General features: G+C 36.0%; 1 protein-coding gene across 1 annotated transcript in view; it reads right to left on the bottom strand.

Moving 5' to 3' along the window:
* The window catches only part of LRP1B (LDL receptor related protein 1B), a 1,762,610-nt gene that overhangs the window by 751,596 nt on the left and 990,451 nt on the right, over window positions 1-20,563 (bottom strand). The window contains exons 8-9 of the mRNA XM_053655128.1: window positions 5,660-5,882; window positions 2,638-2,809 (exon numbers count right to left, since the gene is read on the bottom strand). Of these exons, the coding sequence (XP_053511103.1) occupies window positions 2,638-2,809; window positions 5,660-5,882 (395 nt within the window). The remainder of the gene's footprint in view (window positions 1-2,637; window positions 2,810-5,659; window positions 5,883-20,563) is intronic.

The following is a 20,563-nucleotide window of genomic DNA, read 5'->3' as shown; positions in this document are numbered from 1 at the left end:
AAAGGATGAGGCTGAGTTGGCATGCAAGACTGAGGAGCAGAAGGCCATTTTCTGAGTGTAGAAGTTAAAGAAGAAAAATAGAGGAAAAGTTGCATATGGAGAGGATAAGAAACAGAATGATGAGTCAAAAAGAAAGGGTTGTAGTAGAAATAATGCCAGTAAGATTTTATGTCTCATTGTAATTACACTGATTTTTCCATCATCAATTACTTAAAATTTCAATGAATAACATGGCAATCTTCTTTTAATAATAATACTGTTATACTTTTAAAAATTATGCCACATTCTTTTCTGCTCTCCTCATTCTCTAAATGAAAAGATGAGTGAAATGCACTTTTGTTTTTTTTTTCCACCAGGAGGGTTGCTTTTATTTTCCAATTTCATGCCATTTTTATCCTAGATCCTCTTCTGTCACATGCTCTGCAATTCTCCACTTTCTCAGCATCATTACTTTTGTTCTCTTTATTGGATCATGCCCATGAGCATATGAGTAAGCCATTATTTATGCATGTTGGGGGGAGATTTTTAAAATCATAATTCCAACAGCAATTTTTCACTTAGCCCCCATTTCTCTGCTTCCCAGTACATTGACACTTCTCAAAGTTATCTACACTCATTTTCTACAATTTCTTTCTTTCCTGTCTCTCATAAACCCATTCATATCCAGACATTCACTTTACCACAAAATTGCTTTTGTCAATCTGCGTGAGCTGAATTTATGCTGCTGAATCCAACGACCAATTGAATTTATCAAGCTTCTCTGTCTCCTCTTTGATCTTTCCTATTTTCTTTGACTTGTTATTGGAGTGTTTCAGTATCCATTATTTGAGCTTCTGCTCTTCTCCACCTATAGTTACTTCCTTGGTGATCACATCTGTTTTCATGGCTTTCAATGTCATCTATGAGCCAATGACTCCCAAATTGGTATCTCTACCCTGGACTTCTCCTGAACCACAGACTCACCTCCTTGATACTTCTACTTGAATTTATAATAGACATTTGAAATAACATAAAAATTTTATTTCTTTTTTGCCCTCAAATTTTGTCCATACTTGGTCAAATAATTTAATTATGCTAATTGCTTAGCCCAAGATATTATCATCAATCCTGACTCTTATTTATTTATTTATTCATTTTTATTTATTCACTCTCACCTGAGGATTTTTTTATTGCTTTTAGAGATAGAGAAACATCTATGTCAGAGAGAAACATCAACTGGTTGTTGATGTTTCTCACGTGTCATGTCCAGACCCGAGATCCTATGTGCCCTGATGGGGAATCGAACCTACAATTTAGGTATGTGCCCTTACTGGAATTGAACCTACAACCCTTCAGTTACAGGATGATGCTCCAACCAATTGAGCTACACTGGCCAGGGTACCCTTGACTCTTATTAAATCTATACCTCACATACAGTTAATAAGAAACTCCTGTTTGCTACATTTGTTCAAATGTATCCTAAATTTAATTACTTCTCATCATTCACTGTTACCATCTTGGTCAAGTCCACCATCTCTTCAACCCTCCACCTTTGCTACTTCCCCCTGTCTGTTGTCAACATAGTAATCATATTGATTCTTTAAAAAGTCAGTCAGATCATGAGAATTCTCTATTTGATTCTTCCTAAGGTTTCCCCATCTCACTAAAAGTATAAGCAAAGTTTTTTTTACAATTGTCTACAGGGTCTCTTTATCTTTTTATGGTCTTCCTTTATTTCTCCAATTTCATTTCTACTCTCTTTCCTTTATTTACTCTGCTTCAGACACATGGGTCTCCTTACTGCTCTTTGATCAATCTAAATATGCTGTTCCTCATGGTTGTGCTTGCTCATCTCCTCCTGCCTCTCTCCTTCAATTATTTTAAGTCTTCATTCAATTTTAGGTTTTCAGTGGGACTTCCTCTGACTTTTTGTTATCAAATTATAAACTGCCTCCCATCCTTCACACTCCTTATACTCTTTATCTAATTTATTTTCTCAAATGTTAATTGTTTAGATAATTCTAAATTAGGATTAATTTGAAACACAACAAAATGATGGGAATTTTGGGTGGTGGTTTTAACATTGTACATTATTCAGTATATGGTTGAGCCTAAATTGTTTTTATTAAAGAGCATCACTAATCTACTACACAAAATAACTAGTTTGTGTTATTCAGAAATATTTAGAAATATTGCAGTCTTGTCATTAAAATTATTTTTAATAAACATGTTAAAAACAGACTGTTAAGTCAAAAGACTCCATAGATTGCAATAAAACTGAACTGATACTGCAAGAAAGTCATGTGATTTAAAATTAACCTTCAAAATAATACCAAAAAATAACTCTTAGCATTTTAGCATCTGGGTTTACTATCTAAATGCATGGCAATTGAAAGCTCCTTCCTAAATCTAAATCTAGCTATCATTTCAATTATATGGTAGTAGAAACCATTTACCAGCAACTGAAAAATTTGTGATTTAGTCTTGTGAAGGAAGCTCTATTCCATTTTGTCAAGCAGATATAAAGCAGACATTCCCTTTTGTTAATCAAAATAGAGAATTTATAATTCTCCCACTTTAACATCATACAAAGGCACAAGGACCATATCCCCATTCTACTCATCATTATGAAGGCTATGAAAAAGTTTGGTCTCTTACCTACTGGTTGAGCTCTTTTTTGATAGATTCGAATTCCTCGAGCATTTTCTATTTTAATTAATGGATGAATATCTGTGGCATTAAATCGATTTATCCTTATGATATTGAAGTTATTAGAAGTGGTTGCATATAAATAGTCCTCAAACACAGTTATACCATAAAGTTGTCTGACCTATAAAGAGGGGTAAACATAACTATGATTTTTAATTATACTGCTTTCAACTGGAAAGAAACACTGATTGCTATTTACTACCGTGGGCAATTTCCAGAATAGGAAAGTCACAGCATATTATTGCTTATTTTCTCTCAACGAATTCAACATTTCACTAATTTAAAAATTTACTCTGAAAACAAAACATTATGTAGTAGTGGATAAAGAGGTTACAAATGCATGGTAGAAAATTTTATTCATGTTTCATTAGAAAACATATTCAGTAGCTACTTTTCAAAAGCTGGCAAGAACAAAACTTTTAAGTGTATTCATTAATATGCGTATAGCACTGTTGCTTGTTCATACAGTCATGGATATGTAGAATCTGCAAAAGCCTAGCTCTGTCTGGGAAAGAACTGATGCTCAAGTACCTTTGAAAATATGTTTTATAAGAAAAATCTAATTTTTAAAAATATAAATTATATTTAGATTAACACTTGCCCAAATGGAAAACACTATATGATGAAATTACATATTCAGAATAATTGTAAATAAAATATCTGCATTTTACTAAGAAATTGCATTCACATTCTTTTTAAAGCCTATTCATAATGAAAATGGAAGTGTTTGCTTGAGGATAACAATGTTTATTGCCATCCTGGCACTTTAATAGTAAAAATCTCTTCCTTGGCAGAGGTCTTGGTGACTGTGTGAAGAATAGACATCTTGAAGTCATTGAAAGCATCCAGCAGAGCAGAGAAAGAATGACTACACTGATTTTCTCATTAGAGGCACATGCCAGGCACATTGCCTTTGGGTAGTCCTTGTTTTATACTCAATTTAAAATGGTTCTGGTCCAGGGTACAATATAGGTGTCAATTGATTTGCTGTAGAAATTTTGATAAAAAAGCATTTGTCACTATATTTTGACATTTTGTTGTACTTTCAGAGCACTGTTAGTGTAGATTTGGAGTTAAGAGAATTTGCGAATGTATGCATAGTTTGTTTAAAAATTTCATATAAAAACTATTTTTTTTTAAATTTAATAAAATCTTATTAATTCTATAGCAAACCAAATGGTTAAGCAAAATCATTTGATTTGTTATCTCTCAAGCATATATGATTCATCATTACCATTTCTGATCATGTCTAAAACAAGACTGGTTTCACATGTTGTTTTTACATCATACCTCATTTCTTCCTGTCTATGCTAAAAATGAAAGAGTGGAATTAATGAGGAGGATCATTTGACATTAAAACCTAAATAGTCTTTTTTTATGTTAGTGTTATTCCCTGGTAATTTTATATTTGTGTGTGTGAGCATGCATGTATTTACCAATATCATTTTCAACACAGCTGACATGATATTAACTAAATATACTTATTGCCCAATTTTCTTGGGAATTCATCTGAAATTGTATGGTTGTGATAGACTGACATTACACTCTACATTATTTACAATCCACATCCCCGGAGAGAAAGCAATGTTACAAAGCAGGGAATTGGTCAGGGTAGAAAACAGATTCACACAGTAGAGATCAAATTTTACTTGCTGCCTCTCTGCTGCCTTCAGAAGGGTCTGTTCCCCATAAAGGAAGTATATTGCTGTCTGCTCTGTTTACTACCTGCAAAAGAGGTGGGAAGAGCTTGGAGTGGTGAATAGAGTGTTCTGCCTCCAGCCCAAATACTTAAACAATTTATCTGTTGGATTAGTACTTAGTGTCTGACCAGCAAAACACAGGCAGTACAAAGGAAAAAATAAGTGAATGATTAAAAATCTCAGATATTAAAAACTGTTTACTCTTTGGGAAAAATTGTTTGAATTCCTTATTCTTGCTTAGAATTTCAATTATGTATAGATAAAAGAGAAGTTTTTATCATAATCACTTCAGAGATTAGGTCCTAGGGCCACCAAAGAAATCATGGACTTTAGGACAGTTGGAAGTGAGAAATATCTGGCCTCACTTCTAATACTGCATGCTTTATTTTTTTTAACCACCTGGACTAGTGCATTTGTTTATTTTCTGTAGAAAGTGAAAGAATTTCATTGTCAAAGCTGATTAAAAAGGAAAAGTAACTTTAAGGGATAATTATAGCATATCCTTAGTTTGTATTACAAAAGAAAGCAAAAACATTTACATATTTCATTTCCATAGAATAAGAATCTCCCATGAAATTAGTGTAACCACTGAGGTAAAATTGAATTTAAAAAGCTACATTAGTGAATAAAGTGAATTTCCACTTAAAGATTTCCTTTGACGTGTTTACTGTTAATTGAAAAAAATCATTATTCAGCAAGGGAAAAACTATGGACATGGGAAATTTTTTGAATTCTGTGAAAATTTTTTCACAGAATTCTTATCTTAGGAATTACTTGAATGTATCAGAAGGCAAAATTTAATCCAACCTACTAAAATAACAAAGATGCTTTTGTAAACTGGAATTTGCTTTTGTTAGCAAAGTATTGGCAGTGCCACATGGGACAAATCATAGTTCAGTTCCTCTTATAGGTAAACCAGTTAAATTAGTTTTTAGTAAGCTGGCAGTAATATATTTCTTATTCTAATATTTTCCTTTTTACTGGCATAGCATTTTTGTTTTTGTTTGTTTGATGTTCTCATTTTTTTGTTGATTTTTGTTTTGTGTGCTTTGTTTTTAATAGAGGGAAGGAAAAAAATGAGAAGCATCTCCAATACATAGAATGCATTGTAAAAAGAACATCTCTCATGTAGGAAATACATCACAATTTTTATGATTCACTGCTGTTAACTTTATAAGAAATTTTCAATATTGAGATTTTTGGTCTTCCTCTTTGTGTAATACCATACATTTTATTACCTTAGCCACATTTTCTTACAAAACTGTACTTACTTGTCTGCCTTGAATAATAGTATGTCTGTTTTTTCCTTGATAGTCTGCGACTTCCACATACTCCAAGTAAAGATCTACCCAATAAACCAATTTGTTGACGAGGTCCAGTGCCAGTGCAGCTGGCTGCTCTGTCTTTGAATCAATTATCCTTGTTCTGTTGATCCCATCCATGTCGCATCGCTCCACTTTGGCTACATTCCCATAGTCAGTAAAGAAAAGTTTTCTGTTGAAAGCATAATAAATGTTAAAGTCAAGAAGAGATAAAACCATATTCAGTAGAACCATCTGTAAAAAGCAGAACTTTTTCTTCTAATTTATTTCAGTGGTTACATCTGTTAGCTTCCCACAACCGTTTCCATGTAATATCACTCATAAACAGAGAAATCTGTTAATGGATATTGCAGGGCATGAGGGAGCAGGTTAGCCAACAACTGTAAAATTTCCCCAAAATGAATGATTATGGTGGGTTTATTTTCACATTAGGAGAAATGTTTCTTTAAGCTTCGTAGAGCCCAAACACACAGGACAGAAAATGCATACAGCTTATTCGGTGCAAGCTTCAGAAGAGAGCCAAGTCACCAGGCCAGGGCACGTGAGCTATTAGGCTTTAGCTTCCCCCTTCTTTTCAAATGGCCTAGTGATGTCTGTTTCCTATAAAAGCTATAAAATGGATCTCAACAATGCTATGATTGGTACTGAATCACAAACCTGTAATGGAAGTAAGCAGATGGAAAAACAAATGTGTTGTTTGCAGAAATAGAAATAAAATATAAATAACCCTCCCAAACCAATCCCAAATTCTTCCAAATATTCCCCAAACACCCTATTTCATGAAGGAAATGTGGGCCATTTCTCCTCATTTTCTTCTTATATATCTAGAAGAAAAGACTGAAAACCATGTTGATCTCTGAGACAAAAGAAATCCTTTCATGAAACACTAACAGTGTCTGTCATCAGAGGTTTAAATACCTCCAACACTTCAGTGTCTAATATTTGATTAGCATTCACTGTTTAGTAAACAGAAAGCAATTTCAATTAGCCTGACAATATTTTAACATGATTACCTACTCATGAGACAAAATTACATTGGTAAATAGAGGACTAGTTGCCTTGATTTAAATATAATCTCAAGAATAATCTGATTGACAGTGACTGAGCAACATTAAGATTGCCTAGAATATAGAATACTTGATTTTATAAACTTGGTGAATTAGTTTCTGGTTGCTTTTCTCAACATCTTGCATTATCTGACTTCCCCCAAGATGGAAGCATAGGCGGATATGTCGTGCTTTCTCACACAACCAAGTTTAGAGACAACTAAATATTAGCAACAGAAAACACAGCCAGAACACAGAAAATTGAACTTTTCGGAAGTCTGATAACAACAAATTCTTCAGCCTTACCAGTAAGGGGCGAAAAGAGCAGCTGGGCGGAGCGGGGTAGCACAGGAAAACTCGGTCAGAGGGACTCAAGCCAGGCGAAGGGTTGGACCTAGTGAGAGACCCAGCCAGCCACCAAGGGGAAACAGCGAGGGAGCAGGGCTATGAGTTGACTGTGGTCGCGCATTCGTGCTCGGATAGACAAGTGAGGGATTGGGTGACTGGATGGGACCCAGCGGGTCCCTGCTGCCAGCAGCAGCGGAGAGCACTGGCGTTTCCCTACTCTGACCCCACCTCCACATACAGCGTCATAACCCAGGGACTCTGAGTGGCCCAGCCCTGGTGAACCACCTAAGGCTCTGCTCCTCACCCAGCAGTGGGAAACAACTGAAGGGGCCGTCATTTCCCACACTGACCATGCCCCCACATACAGCGTCACAACCCAGCAACCTGGGAGTCCAAGGCTCCGCTCCTCATACTTAACAGGCGCAAACAGACCAAAAATGGCTCAAGATCTCAAAGCCCCAGAGCCTATAAATCTAAGCAATGAAGAAATAGCAAAACTCTCAGATGCACGGTTTAAAACACTGGTTATCAGGATCCTCACAAAACTGGTTGATTATAGCCACAAATTAGAGAAACATATGAAGGTGAAACTAATTGAAATGAATGGAATTGCACAGGAAACCAATAGTAATGAAAAGGAAACTGGGACTCAAATCAATGGAGTGGACCAGAAGAAAGCAAATAATGGCCAAACAGAAAATAGTGAAGAAGCAATAATTCAAAAAAAATGAGGAGAGTCTTAGGAACCTCCAGGACATCTTTAAACGCTCCAACATCCAAATTATAGGGGTACCAGAAGGGGGAAAGGCACAGCCACCAGTGGAAAACTTGTTTGAACAAATAATAAAGGAGAATTTCCCCAATCTGGCAAAGAAAATAGACTTCCAGGAAATCCAGGAAGCACAGAGAGTCCCGAAGAAGTTGGACCCAAGAAGAAACACACCAAGGCACATCATAATTATATTAGCCAAGATGAAAATGAAGGAGAGAATCCTAGAAGCAGCAAGAGCTAAGGGGACAGTCACCTACAAAGGAGTTCCCATCAGACTGTCAGCAGATTTCTGAAAAGAGACCTTACAGGCAAGAAGGGGCTGGAAAGAGGTATTCCAAGTCATGAAATCCAAAAACCTACAACCAAGATTGCTCTATCCAGCAAAACTTTCATTTAGAATGGAAGGACAGATAAAGTGCTTCTCAGATAAGATCAAATTCAAGGCGTTGATCATCACCAAGCCTTTATTATATGAAATGTTAAAGGGACTTACCTAAGAAAAATAAGTTAAAAAAAACATGAACAGTGAAAGGACAGCAAACTCACAGTTAGTAACAACCACATCTAAAACAAAAGCAAACTAAAAGGACAGCTAGATCAAGAGTGAAAACATAGAAATGAAGATCTCAAGAAGGGTTAGCAACAGGGGAGTGGGAGGAGGAGATGAGGGGAGAAGGTACAGAAAATAAGTAGCATAGACAGTAGATAGAAAATAGATGGGGGGGCAAGAATAGTATGGGAAATATAGAATCTAAAGAACTTGAGACACATGGTCATAAACTAAAGGGGGGGTAATGGTGGGGATGGGGGGTAGGGTGGAGGGGAATGAAGGGGGAATAGAACAACTGTAATGGCAAAATCAATAAAAAATATTAAGGGAAAAAAACATCTTGCATTATGTAACAGTACGGAGTATATTTCAAGCTAAAAAGTATTATTTAATTTTAATTTCTCTCTGTCTGCTGAGGGAGGATTTGACTAACTTTTAAACATCAATGCCTAAACAGCAAAGCCAGATTTTATTATGAGTATGTATTTCATCTAATGTCCTTGAAAGATCAATTTATCACAATGAGCTAGAAATTATTTTTCAAGTGACGGTTGCTCTCTTTGGGTGAGGAACTTTTTATTCTATGAGTAATAAGTAAGAGAACATACAGTGTTGTTTTATTGTCATGCAGAATGCTCAAACCTCTGCTCCTGAGCTGGTCTCTCCGATGTCTCTTTCTCTCTCTTATCTGTCTCTCTCTCTCCCTCCCTTCTTGCTCTCTCTTCCTGCTTCCATTTTGCATTTTCCTTTTCTTCACTTGTGAATTAATTTGCTCATAGCTGTCTCAAGTCAAGTTGCTATAAAGGTTTCCAGTTTTTCACTCTCTTTCTGTAGTGCACTGCCCACTATCCCTGTCATACGAAACTCTCTTTCTCACCCCATAACAAAATACCTCTCCTTTTAAAGTTTCCTCTGTTGACTTGTCCATTCACAGAACTGAAAAACTGGTGGTGTGCAGGTAGTCTGGCATGGGCATACAGAGTTGGAGGTTCTGGCTCTCTATGTATAGACTATACATAGACAGTGATATGAAGCAGGTGATTATAAATATCTACATAATATTGAGGAGAAATGATGACTCAGGAGACATAGGGATTTCTCTGAAGTCATCTTGAGATGACTTAATTACATGAAAAAAAGAGAAGAATACCAAGGCAAGAACCCTGGGAGGCATATTATTGGAGATAAAAGAGCAAATAAGTAAGATCAGGAGGGGACTTCCGCCAAGATGGAGGCATAGGTAGAGATGACATGCTTTCTCACACAACCAAGTTTAGAGATAACAAAATATTAGCAACAGAAAACAGCAAGAACACAGAAAATCAAATTTTTCAGAAGTCTGATAACAACAAATTATTCAGCCTGACCAGTAAGAGGGGCGAAGCCAGCAGCTGGCAGAGTGGGGTTGCACATAAAAATATGGTCAGATGGACTCAGGCGCTCAGATCCCAGGCATGGAGTTGCAACAGGCGGACTCAGTGAGCAACCCAGTGAGCAACCGGCGGACCCAGCAAAGGCACAGGGTGGCGGGTTGACTGTGGTCGTGCATTCATGCACAGATAGACCAGTGAGAGTGGGCAGTGAGATGGGACCTAGCAGGCCCCAGCAGCGAGAGGAAGCAGAAAGAGCCGCCATTTCCCTGCTCTGACCCTGCCCCCACATACAGCATCACAATACAGTGACCTGGGTGGGCCCCGCCCTGGTGAACATCTAAGGCTCCTCTCCTCATACGTAACAGGCGCGAACAGACCAAAAATGGCTCAAGAAGATCTCAAAGCCCCAGAGCCCATAACTCTAAGCAACGAAGAAATGGCAAAACACTCAGATGCATAGTTCAAAACACTGGTGATCAGGATGCTCACAGAACTGGTTGATTTTAGTCACAAATTAGAGGAACATATGAAGGTGAAACTAATTGCAGAAAATTGCACAGGAAACCAATAGTGATGAAAAGGAAACTGGGACTCAAATCAAGGGAGTGAACCAGAAGGAACAAAAAATGGCCAAGCAGGAAAATATGAAGAAACAAGAATTCAAAAAAATGAGGATAGTCTTAGGAACCTCCAGGACATCTTTAAACGCTCCAACATCCAAATTATAGGGGTATCAGAAGGGAGAAAGGAACAGCCACCAGTGGAAAACTTATTTGAACAAATAATAAAGGAGAATTTCCCCAATCTGGCAAAGGAAATAGACTTCCAGGAAATCCAGGAAGCCCAGAGAGTCCCAAAGAAGTTGGACCCAAGAAGAAACACACCAAGGCACATCATCATTACATTAGCCAAGATGAAAATGAAGGAGAGAATCCTAGAAGCAGCAAGAGCTAAGGGGACAGTCACCTACAAAGGAGTTCCCATCAGACTTCAGACTGTCAGCAGATTTCTGAAAAGAGACCTTACAGGCAAGAAGGGGCTGGAAAGAGGTATTCCAAGTCATGAAATCCAAAGACCTACAACCAAGATTGCTCTATCCAGCAAAGCTTTCATTTAGAATGGAAGGACAGATAAAGTGCTTCTCAGATAAGATCAAATTCAAGGAGTTCATCATCACCAAGCCCTTATATGAAATGTTAAAGGGACTTATCTAAGAAAAAGAAGATAAAAAAGATGAACAGTGAAAGGACAGCAAACTCACAGTTATTAACAACCACACCTAAAACAAAAGCAAACTAAGAGGACAGCTAGATCATGAGCGGAAACGTAGAAATGAAGATCTCATGGAGGGTTGGTAACAGGGGAGTGGGAGGAGGAGAAGGGGGGAGAAGGTACAGAGAATAAGTAGCATAGATGGTAGGTAGAAAATAGACAGGGGGAGGGCAAGAATAGTATGGGAAATATAGAATCTAAAGAACTCGAGACACATGGTCATAAACTAAAGGGGGGAATGGTGGGGGCAGGGGGTGCAGGGTGGAGGGGAATAAAGGGGGGATAGAACAACTGTAATGGCATAATCAGTAAACTAAAAAATGAGCAAATAGGTAAGATCAGAGGTTATGGTCAAAGAAGTAATACAGAATTTCACAAAAGTTTTAGAGATAAAAGTTTCAGAATAAAGGATTGGGGTGGTTGGGTGGGCCAATGACTTCACAAAATAAATGGCAAAAGAAAAAAAGAATATTGATAAAGAAGATGACATTGAATTTGGTATTTGTTGGAATAAAAAAAGTATTAATCCTCTTTGATAATTTTAAGTGCAGAAGAAGAGTGGACCAGTTGAAGATGAAGGAAGTCAGAAAAATGTAAATTATTTTTTCAAGATTTTCAGAGATATTGACATAGTATTGCAGGAATGATGCACACACTTCTTGTACTTATCCAAGGTCATAATTAAACTGGTTGAATAAGTTTCAACCAAAGTATGGGGAAAATGTATAAATACACAATTAATCAAAATGTTACTGTTTTAATGAAAGTACAAATTAAAAAGAACAGGAGAAGTTTGGGTATGTGAAGTAGCACCAAACTACAGGAGACTAAAGAATTCCCTAGCAGAAAACAGATTAACTAGTGCCCAGTTGAAACATAAAAGAGTTTTACACTAAAATAGAACCTTTATACCAATTGAACCTTCCCAGAATTCAGAATACTGTCTATAATGAGCTCTGTCCACTTATAAATAAAATTCAATAAATAAAAGAGTTCTCTAAAAGTAGCATTAAAGCCATGACACTGAAAGCAACAGGTACCCGTAGTCACATGATGATGTAGATATTATCCTGTTTGCTTGTTTTAATATTGTTTAATTTTATTCTAAAATGTCCTACTACTGTTACAGAGAAATGCTTTATTCCTGGGGCATTCTTTAATTGAGGCATTATTCATGCCCATCCATGAACATTCATGGATGTTCAATGCCTATACCCTTCACCTAGATTCACCATTGTTTACCTTTTGTCCCTCTGGCTGTTTCTAGTACCCTCTGAATCTCTTGACAGTAAATAATGGACATTATGGCCCTTTACACCTAAATATTTCAGGCTGCATCTGCTAAGTACAAGGCCATTATCATGCATAACCACAGCACCTGTATCAAAATCAATACTTTTAACACTGATATGATTCATGGTTGTTATTCATATTTTGCCTGTGGACCCATAATGTTCTAAACAGTAAAAATTCCTCCTTTTTCCTGATTCAAAATCCAGTGCAGCATCATGTATTGCATTTAATTGTCTTCTTTCTCTGTACTCCTTTAATCTTGAACAGTTCTTTAGCTTTCCTGTTGTTCATGATATTGTCATTTCTATAGGGTAAATACTAGTTGTTTTGAAGTACATTTTTACTTTGGGTTTTCTTGAATCGTCATCATTAGATTATGTTATTCTTTTTAAACTACAATGCAATACTTTTTACTTTATTGTTACTGCTCCTGGGTTTAGAAACCATGGGTAAGTCTATACTCTACCCCAGAAATTCCATAAAATTAAACACAGATGGTAGCTTGGAATTGCATTTACTCTTATACAATTTTTTTCTGAACGCTTAACTCTGTTGACTTCAGGGTCCTCAGTCACCCTTTCAGCAACTCTTCTCTCCAGGAACAAGGATTTATGATGCTTCTAGCACAGCAGCGCCCCAAGTGCAGAACTCTGCCTATAGATGAAGAAACCATTCCCACATCTGTTTTATGCCACATTCCTTCAGATGCAATACTGACACGTCCTCCCTCACTGTTCTTTCTTGTGGCATCAATGCCTTTATTCTCTAGTATCAGGGAGAAACTAAATTGAGATTATTATTCTCTCATTCTTCACTTATCTTTTTTTCATTTCCTTCATTTCCAATTAACAAAAATAAATAAAATTATATTCTAACTACTCTTTCTATTTCTAAGACATGTTTAACTATTAGTGCATAAAGAACAGACACATTTCTTTAAAATATGCATTTATGCATCCAGTTCATTTTTTCTTATAACTCAACATATATAGCAAATAATCATTTATCATTTTGGCTTCCTAATTTTATTAGACATGAAAAACTGATTTTATATAACTTTTCTTTGTTCATATAATTAGCCCTGTTTTACTATAGATATACCAGACTTTATACAGTTGCAGATAGTAAGAAACTTTGGGTTTTGTTGGCAAACTTGCCTGACGTAAATCAAAAGTCGCACAGGGAGCCCTCACAGACAGTGATAGAGCACTGTGCTTACAGAGTTAGGGTTCCAATCATCTCAAGGCTTCCAGGCAAACTGATTGTTACATATACCGATCTCTTAAAACAGGTATTTTTTTTACCTGATTAAAATAAGACTTACTTTTGCTACAGATATTCATTTTAAATTATGAACTTTGGTACTTCAGTACTTTGTCAAAAAGAACTAGAGAGAATTTAAACACATCAAAGTCTGGTCCACATATTTCAAGTCCACAGTCAACCCTGGTTTTGTGTCACCATTCTTACCCCTAAAATTTTGCTTATAGCTTAATAATGAAATTATGTACCATTCATTTTAACCATTTAAAAGTAAGTTTATATAACAAGATAGTAGTGAGGAAGTAGATGAGAGAAGATTGAGACAAAACTAGAGGGTCATATATTAACAGATTTTTTCAAAATAAGCCATTGCAAACCTTTCATGTTAATTAATCATATGATGGTATAGATAACTGTATTTCTTACAGTTACTTACTGAATTTTATTTGTTTGCAGTTTTTTGCTTTCATTCTTTGAAAAATCTCTTGACTTGGTTCTCAGCTCATACATAAATACACAGAAATTTATACTTGACATACAGATTCTGCTCTCAGCCAGTTACTCTATATTCAGGAATCATTCCCACTAATGATTAATCCAAACCTGTACATGTATTAAATATGTCAGTCAATGTGGCTGACCCATTCAACATCCATATTTATCTAAACCTTCCACGCCAAATACTGTGCCAGAAAAGGGCAGCTCTATGTGCTAATATTATACCTCTCCTTCCTGTTTAGAGATAATTAGATCAAGATGGAATGTGTGATATAAACAAAACCAAATCATAGTCTGAGCTGAATCACTAGCACCCTTTCTCTAAAAAATCTAACCCAAAATGTATGGAGCTCACCTAATGGGTAGTTGTGCTAGCATGGTTCAGATGAGCAGTTGGGATGGGAGTGGTATGCTAAGAGAGGAGGAATGCCGGAACATGGTGCAGAAACTGGTTGGGGAGCCATGAGACAGGGAGCTGTGAGGAAAGGAACCATGGAGTCCTTGAGTGAGGAATTATTCAAGCCCAAGGGTGTCCATCTTTACTTCCTGTCCTTAGTTATATGAACATATGAGACTCTCCATATCCTCTTGGGACATCTCTATGCAGTTGAGTAGCTTCAGTGGGTTTCTGTATTTGGGAGCTGAAAGGCATTGAGTAAATCACCCCATTGTTTAATGTTCTATTTTAAGATTCAGAAATTTTTAATGAAGATTTTAAACAATCAAAAATCATACGATTTTGGAAATATTGTGTATTGAAATGTTAATTCTAAGTAAAGCAATTATTTAACAATTTTGACATGTAACACTTATCTTGTAACTCCATCTTGGCATTGGGTCACATCTCTTTCTGTCACGTGTGTATATGTGTGTGTATACAAGGTCTGTCTGGAAAAAGTCCAGCCATTGTTAATATAACCGTTTGGTTTTTGTGACATCAATGTAACCTGGCATCCAAGGAGAATGGACTGGACTTCACATGCATGAACAGTGACAACTTCACTGTACTAGGCAGTTTGAGTGGTAGACACCATTAAGTGAGCATGTGTACTATGTGGCCATCCCACTCAAAATGAGTGAGCAAATAGAGGAATAAATGCATCTAATTTTGTGTTAAGGTTGAACATTTCTCTGTGGAAACTACTCAGATGATTCGGAAGACCACAGCTATGGGCAACTGGTTATTGGCAGCTTCATCACGACAACATGCCCTGCTCATGCATCCTGTCTTGAGCAGAGGTTTTTGGTGAAGCTTCAAATAATCCAGCTGACTCAGCCCCCATACAACTCAGATTTGGTGCCCTGAGACTCCTGGTTTTCCCCAAACTAAAATCACCTTTGAAAGGGAAATGATTTTGGACCATCACTGAAATTCAGGAAAAAATAACAGGATAGCTGATGGTGATTGGGAGAACTGTGTGTTGCACCCAGGTGCCTACCTTGAAGAGGACTGAGGCATCGTTGTCCTAGGTACAATGTTTCTTGTATCTTGTATCTTCTTCAATAAATGTCTCTATTTTTCATATCACATGGTTGGATACCTCTGGACAAACCTCAGGGGTAGATATAAATCCAGTGCCTTACCTAATACTAATTCCAGAATCTCATTCTCTTTTAACACTCTTCTATTTTTTGAGGGTCTCACCAACAGGCGTTATCACTGATAGCAACAACCCTCAAAGAATCATCTATCAAATTTCTGACTCTTGTACATAATTATTTTTATTTAAGACTCAGTTTTAGTATATTTCTCTTGTTAACCATGCTAAACTGGGAAAGTAAGGAATTCCAGTATCTACAGGATAATAGATCCACATCGGTTGTCATCACCAGAAATTGTTACCTCCACCACAAGGGGTGTGCCCTCCTTCCCCACACACAAAAAAACAAACAGAGTATCTTATTCTTCCTTCTAGCTTTATGCTCACTCTTTATCTGCCTCAGGCACTCTCACTGAAACAACTATTTGACTTCAGTGAAACCTTGTCCCCATTGACCCTCTCCATTTTTCTCCATAAGCCAACCTTCAACTTTTCCTTCTCATTTATTCTCCACTGTCCCCATCACAACTCTCTAATTCACTCCATTCTACTCCACTCCACACCAGAGAATAATTTTACCTCTTACTGCATAGAGAATTAGAGCACATCAAAATACAATTGATTTGTTTTCCCACAGGCCCAACTAAATCTTGTCTGTATCTACATCAGTTACTTCCCTAACTGTCTTGTAATACAGAAGGAAGCATCCTCTTGTCTGTTTAAGCCAATGCAAGACAAAAATATATAACTCCCTCTCCTTCTCTGAAACCTGTCTTCAGGAATGTCCTCTTTCTGTTGCACTTTTAATCTCTCCTTTTCTGCTAAATCTAACCTTCAGCATGTAAACTCGCTCTGCTATTTATTATACTAAAACAAATAAAACTTTTTTCTTAACCTCAAACCAACCTCCATTTATGGCCTTTACTTTCCATGCTCCATTGACATCCAGCCTTCTCCAAAGAATTATTGATACAAGCTAACTTCATTTTTCCTTTCACTGTTCATTCAATACAAATATTTTTCCAACCCTACCATTCCTTTTTCTTTCTCTCTCTTTTCTTCCTTTCTCCTTTTTCCCTTCCTTCCTTCCTTCCTTCCTTCCTTCCTTCCTTCCTTCCTTCCTCTCTCTCTCTCTCTCCCTCTTTCCCTCTTTTTGCCTTTCTTTCTCTCTCTCTTTCTTCTTTTCTTACAAAAGTTACTAATTACTTCATGGATTAAACCTTTCTCAGTCCTCATTGATCTTTCTGTGGCATCAGACCAAATTAATTGCTTCATCCCTTTTGACTTTCCGTCTTTCTCTTAGCACTTTCTAGGTTTTCTTCCTGCTTGACTGACTTTTCTCAGTTAGATTTCCTACCTCCTCTTTCTGTATTAGGTCCAGGATTCTGTTATATCTAAATTACTTAGTAAAAATTTTTGAAAGTTTCCGTGACTTTTATTAATATTATAACTCATTTTAACATGTCTTCTCAGCTTCTAACTTAAAAATACAGTTGCCTTTTTGATACTTGTGCTTAAATCATTTTAGGCACCTCAAATTTAACATATCTCATATTAAATTCTTGCTCTTCCTTATCATATATAGTTTTCCTCCACTTTGGCAAACAGATAATCTTTCCACCCAATGGCTCGTTTAATAAACCAAGCATTCATTCTTCATATGTTCTACCTTATCCTCCGCATCTAATTCATAACCATGTACTGCCAATTTTATTTTAAAAGTATATATGCTATAAGCTGAGTTTCTCAAATTGGATAATAAAATTTTGGACTCAGACTTGAAATTAAGTTAAAGGGGCAACAAATATGGATCAGGTTATTTTAGCATAGGAAAACAAGTTAGTTTTCCACATTATCCAGCATAGTTCATAGGAATTCTACTTTGGACCCAAATTATTATTTAGCTAATAACAAATATCATTTCATCTCAGTTTGATAGCAGCATCTATTTTGCATGTACTGCACTCCTCTTTGGAGAACTTGTAGAAACTAGTAATTAGTTCATAGTAAGATTTGATATTCATGTGTCTGGTTAATTTTCATTTTAGGTGACATCTCAATATTCATTTCCACTTACTATAGATACCATATAACAGTAGCACTCAGATGTATTCTAAGGAGTTTAGATTATCACTGTGTAGAATGTAAGAAAAGCTTTGCATTTTTGTTTACTTTAAAGTAGGGTATTTATATAATCAATACAAGTTTTAAAACTATAATATTCTTCCCTGTGGTGAGGATTGATGAAAATTGTTGAGAGATTAGGTAAGGAGATCCCAATTTGGTAGTTATGCATCAGTACAGGGGTAGAGATGGAAAAAATAAAGATAGATTCAAGAAATATTTTAGGGTCTAATTCAATAGAATTTGATAATTAAGAGGTGAGAAGAATGAGTAGAGAACAGCATTCTAGAATAACTTTCATAAATCATATTTCTGGAATATACTGTGCCTTCAGCTGTTTCCCAGTAGGTATACCTGCCTTATAAAACCTCAAGCTGCCATCCTATTTAAGGCAAAAATGGATTTTACAGTTTGGACACATTATTTTTTATAACCAAGGGCAATGCTATATTAGTACTATTTCAGAAGTCAATTTGGAGGGGTCAGTAATCAAAAACTCATGCTCAATATACTTGATTCATGTGGAATAGTAGAATATTTGCAGTAATATATTAGATGTCAAAACGTTGCTTTTTGAGATATGCAGAGATGAATAACCTAATTTCTGGACTCAAAAATGTCCTATTAGTTTATAAAGCCTTTTTTTTTAGCTGAAATAACACAGATGGCTGTCTCAGAAGAAACTAAGGTAAGTATCCATGAATTTGTAGATGGCTGAACAAATCTGGTTCACTGCTGTGCTAGTTACATGTTAGCTGAACTATCAATTTCTATAAAGGGGAAAAACAGTGTGTAGAAAAAATGCAACTTTAACTACAGTGTGCACATTTCAGTTTGCTTTTGGAATAGAATGTGCAATAATACTGCAATAAATATATAAGCATATAGTTACATAGATGAAGCCACACTATAAAAAATAATTTCATTGTTTGATGTTCACTTTCTTAGTTATGAAGGGCAGATACACTTAAAAATATAAGACAAAAGTCCTATAAAGCAATAACTTCTACATAAGTGGCAATATCCCGATCTCTCTGTTTAGTTTTAAGCAGAAATGCAGGATCAAGCATTGGCTAAGTGGTTAAGACTGCAGAGGCCAAATGAAGCTGGTAAAGGGAAACAATTCTCCTCACTCAGTTGGCTGAGCAAGTGTTTTGTTCATTGCAAGATGTGTCCAGGAAGGGTTTCTTGACTATGATGAGCTTCAAGGGTTCCATCAACAACCAACTGTGTAGGATTGAAAAAACTCGCAGGTATGCCAATAGATACGTATTCCTATCTGTATATTTTTTGGTAAGGATGTTAATACCCAAAGGAGTAAATAGTCATGTTCTAAAATAATGATTCTTAAATTCTACAGTGCACAACAATTACACAGGATCATTGCTAAACTTTCCAATTCCTACAATCACTGTGGTAGAAATTTATGCAGCACCTAACATTATGCATTTTACCCTTTGATCAGGCAATATCCATTTTGGATATTTATTTTGAACAGGCATCTTCACATATAACAGAGAGCAAATGTACTAAATTATTCACTGTAAGATTATTAATAATGGTAGAACATTGAAATAATTTTATCCAGTTCTTTTTTTCTCTTCTTATCAATTCTTTCTTTTTCCCAGAAATATTAATTTAGAATCTACTGAGAATAATATTTGGTGAATACAACAGGGAATTTTAAGACATCTGGCTTGCACCTCCAGAGAGAATAGGAAGCAAGATTATTGGATAAAAATGTGATTTACAAGTAATGATTACTCAAGGATGGTTTAGTAGGGTAGCTCTACAGATTATTAATTGAAGAAACAGTGTCTTCTAACAAGCTCTCATTAGTGTCATAGTCAAAGAATTAAAAACAGTAAGCTATTCAATAATGGTACTATTGTCCCAATCTTAGCATTTTTTTTTACTTGGAGGCCAATTAGTTTTTCAAAGAGAACAAATTATTTTAATCGCATTTGTATTAAAAGTTTTCCTAGGTTATTGTTTGCTTTTTAATCTTCAGTCTTCATGTTTTTCTTCTTTTAATATTAGTGCCTAGGTTATTCAGCTATATATGCATATTTAGCCAGATATAGTCTCCAATTATTCAATCAAACACTAAATTAGATGTATGGTATAGATATATTATATGTATCTATATTATATATTATATACATATAATATATATTATATAACATATTGTATATATTATATTATATGTATTATATATTATACATATATATGTAATTAACATCTCTAATAAGCTGACTTTAAGTAAAGGATATCAGCCTCAATAAGCTGGGTGGGCTTTAAATAATCAGCTGAAAAATTTAAGAGCACAACTAAGATTGCCCTGAGGAAGAAGAAATTCTATCTGTGAGCTGGAGCCCAGCTCCTGTCCAAGACCTGTAGTCTGCTTTAGCTGAGTACTTGACCAAAGCATTTTCATTTGAAAACTACCTAAGCTCTCACAATTGCACAAGCCAATTCCTTAAAGAAGTCAATGCACATTTATCAATCCTACTGGTTCTATTTTTTTTTGGCAGAACTCTGACTGATACAGTGCCCCAAAATTATTTAGGTGAATAATATCCCTGCATTTAGCCCTGGCTGGTGTAGCTCAGTGGATTGAGCATGGGCCTGCGAACCAAAGGATCAAGGTTCAATTCCCAGTCAGGGCACATGGCTGGGTTGCAGGCCAGTTCCCAGCAGGGGACCCATGAGAGGCAACCGTACATTGATATTTCTCTCCTTCTCTCCTTTCCTTCTCCTCTAAAGATAAATA

This window comes from Artibeus jamaicensis, unplaced genomic scaffold (assembly GCF_021234435.1).
Source record: "Artibeus jamaicensis isolate MK-2021 breed Jamaican fruit bat unplaced genomic scaffold, CSHL_Jam_final contig_935, whole genome shotgun sequence".
NCBI lineage: Eukaryota > Metazoa > Chordata > Mammalia > Chiroptera > Phyllostomidae > Artibeus > Artibeus jamaicensis.
The sequence above is the reverse complement of the archived record's forward strand: the minus strand, read 5'-3'. Positions and strand labels throughout refer to the sequence as shown.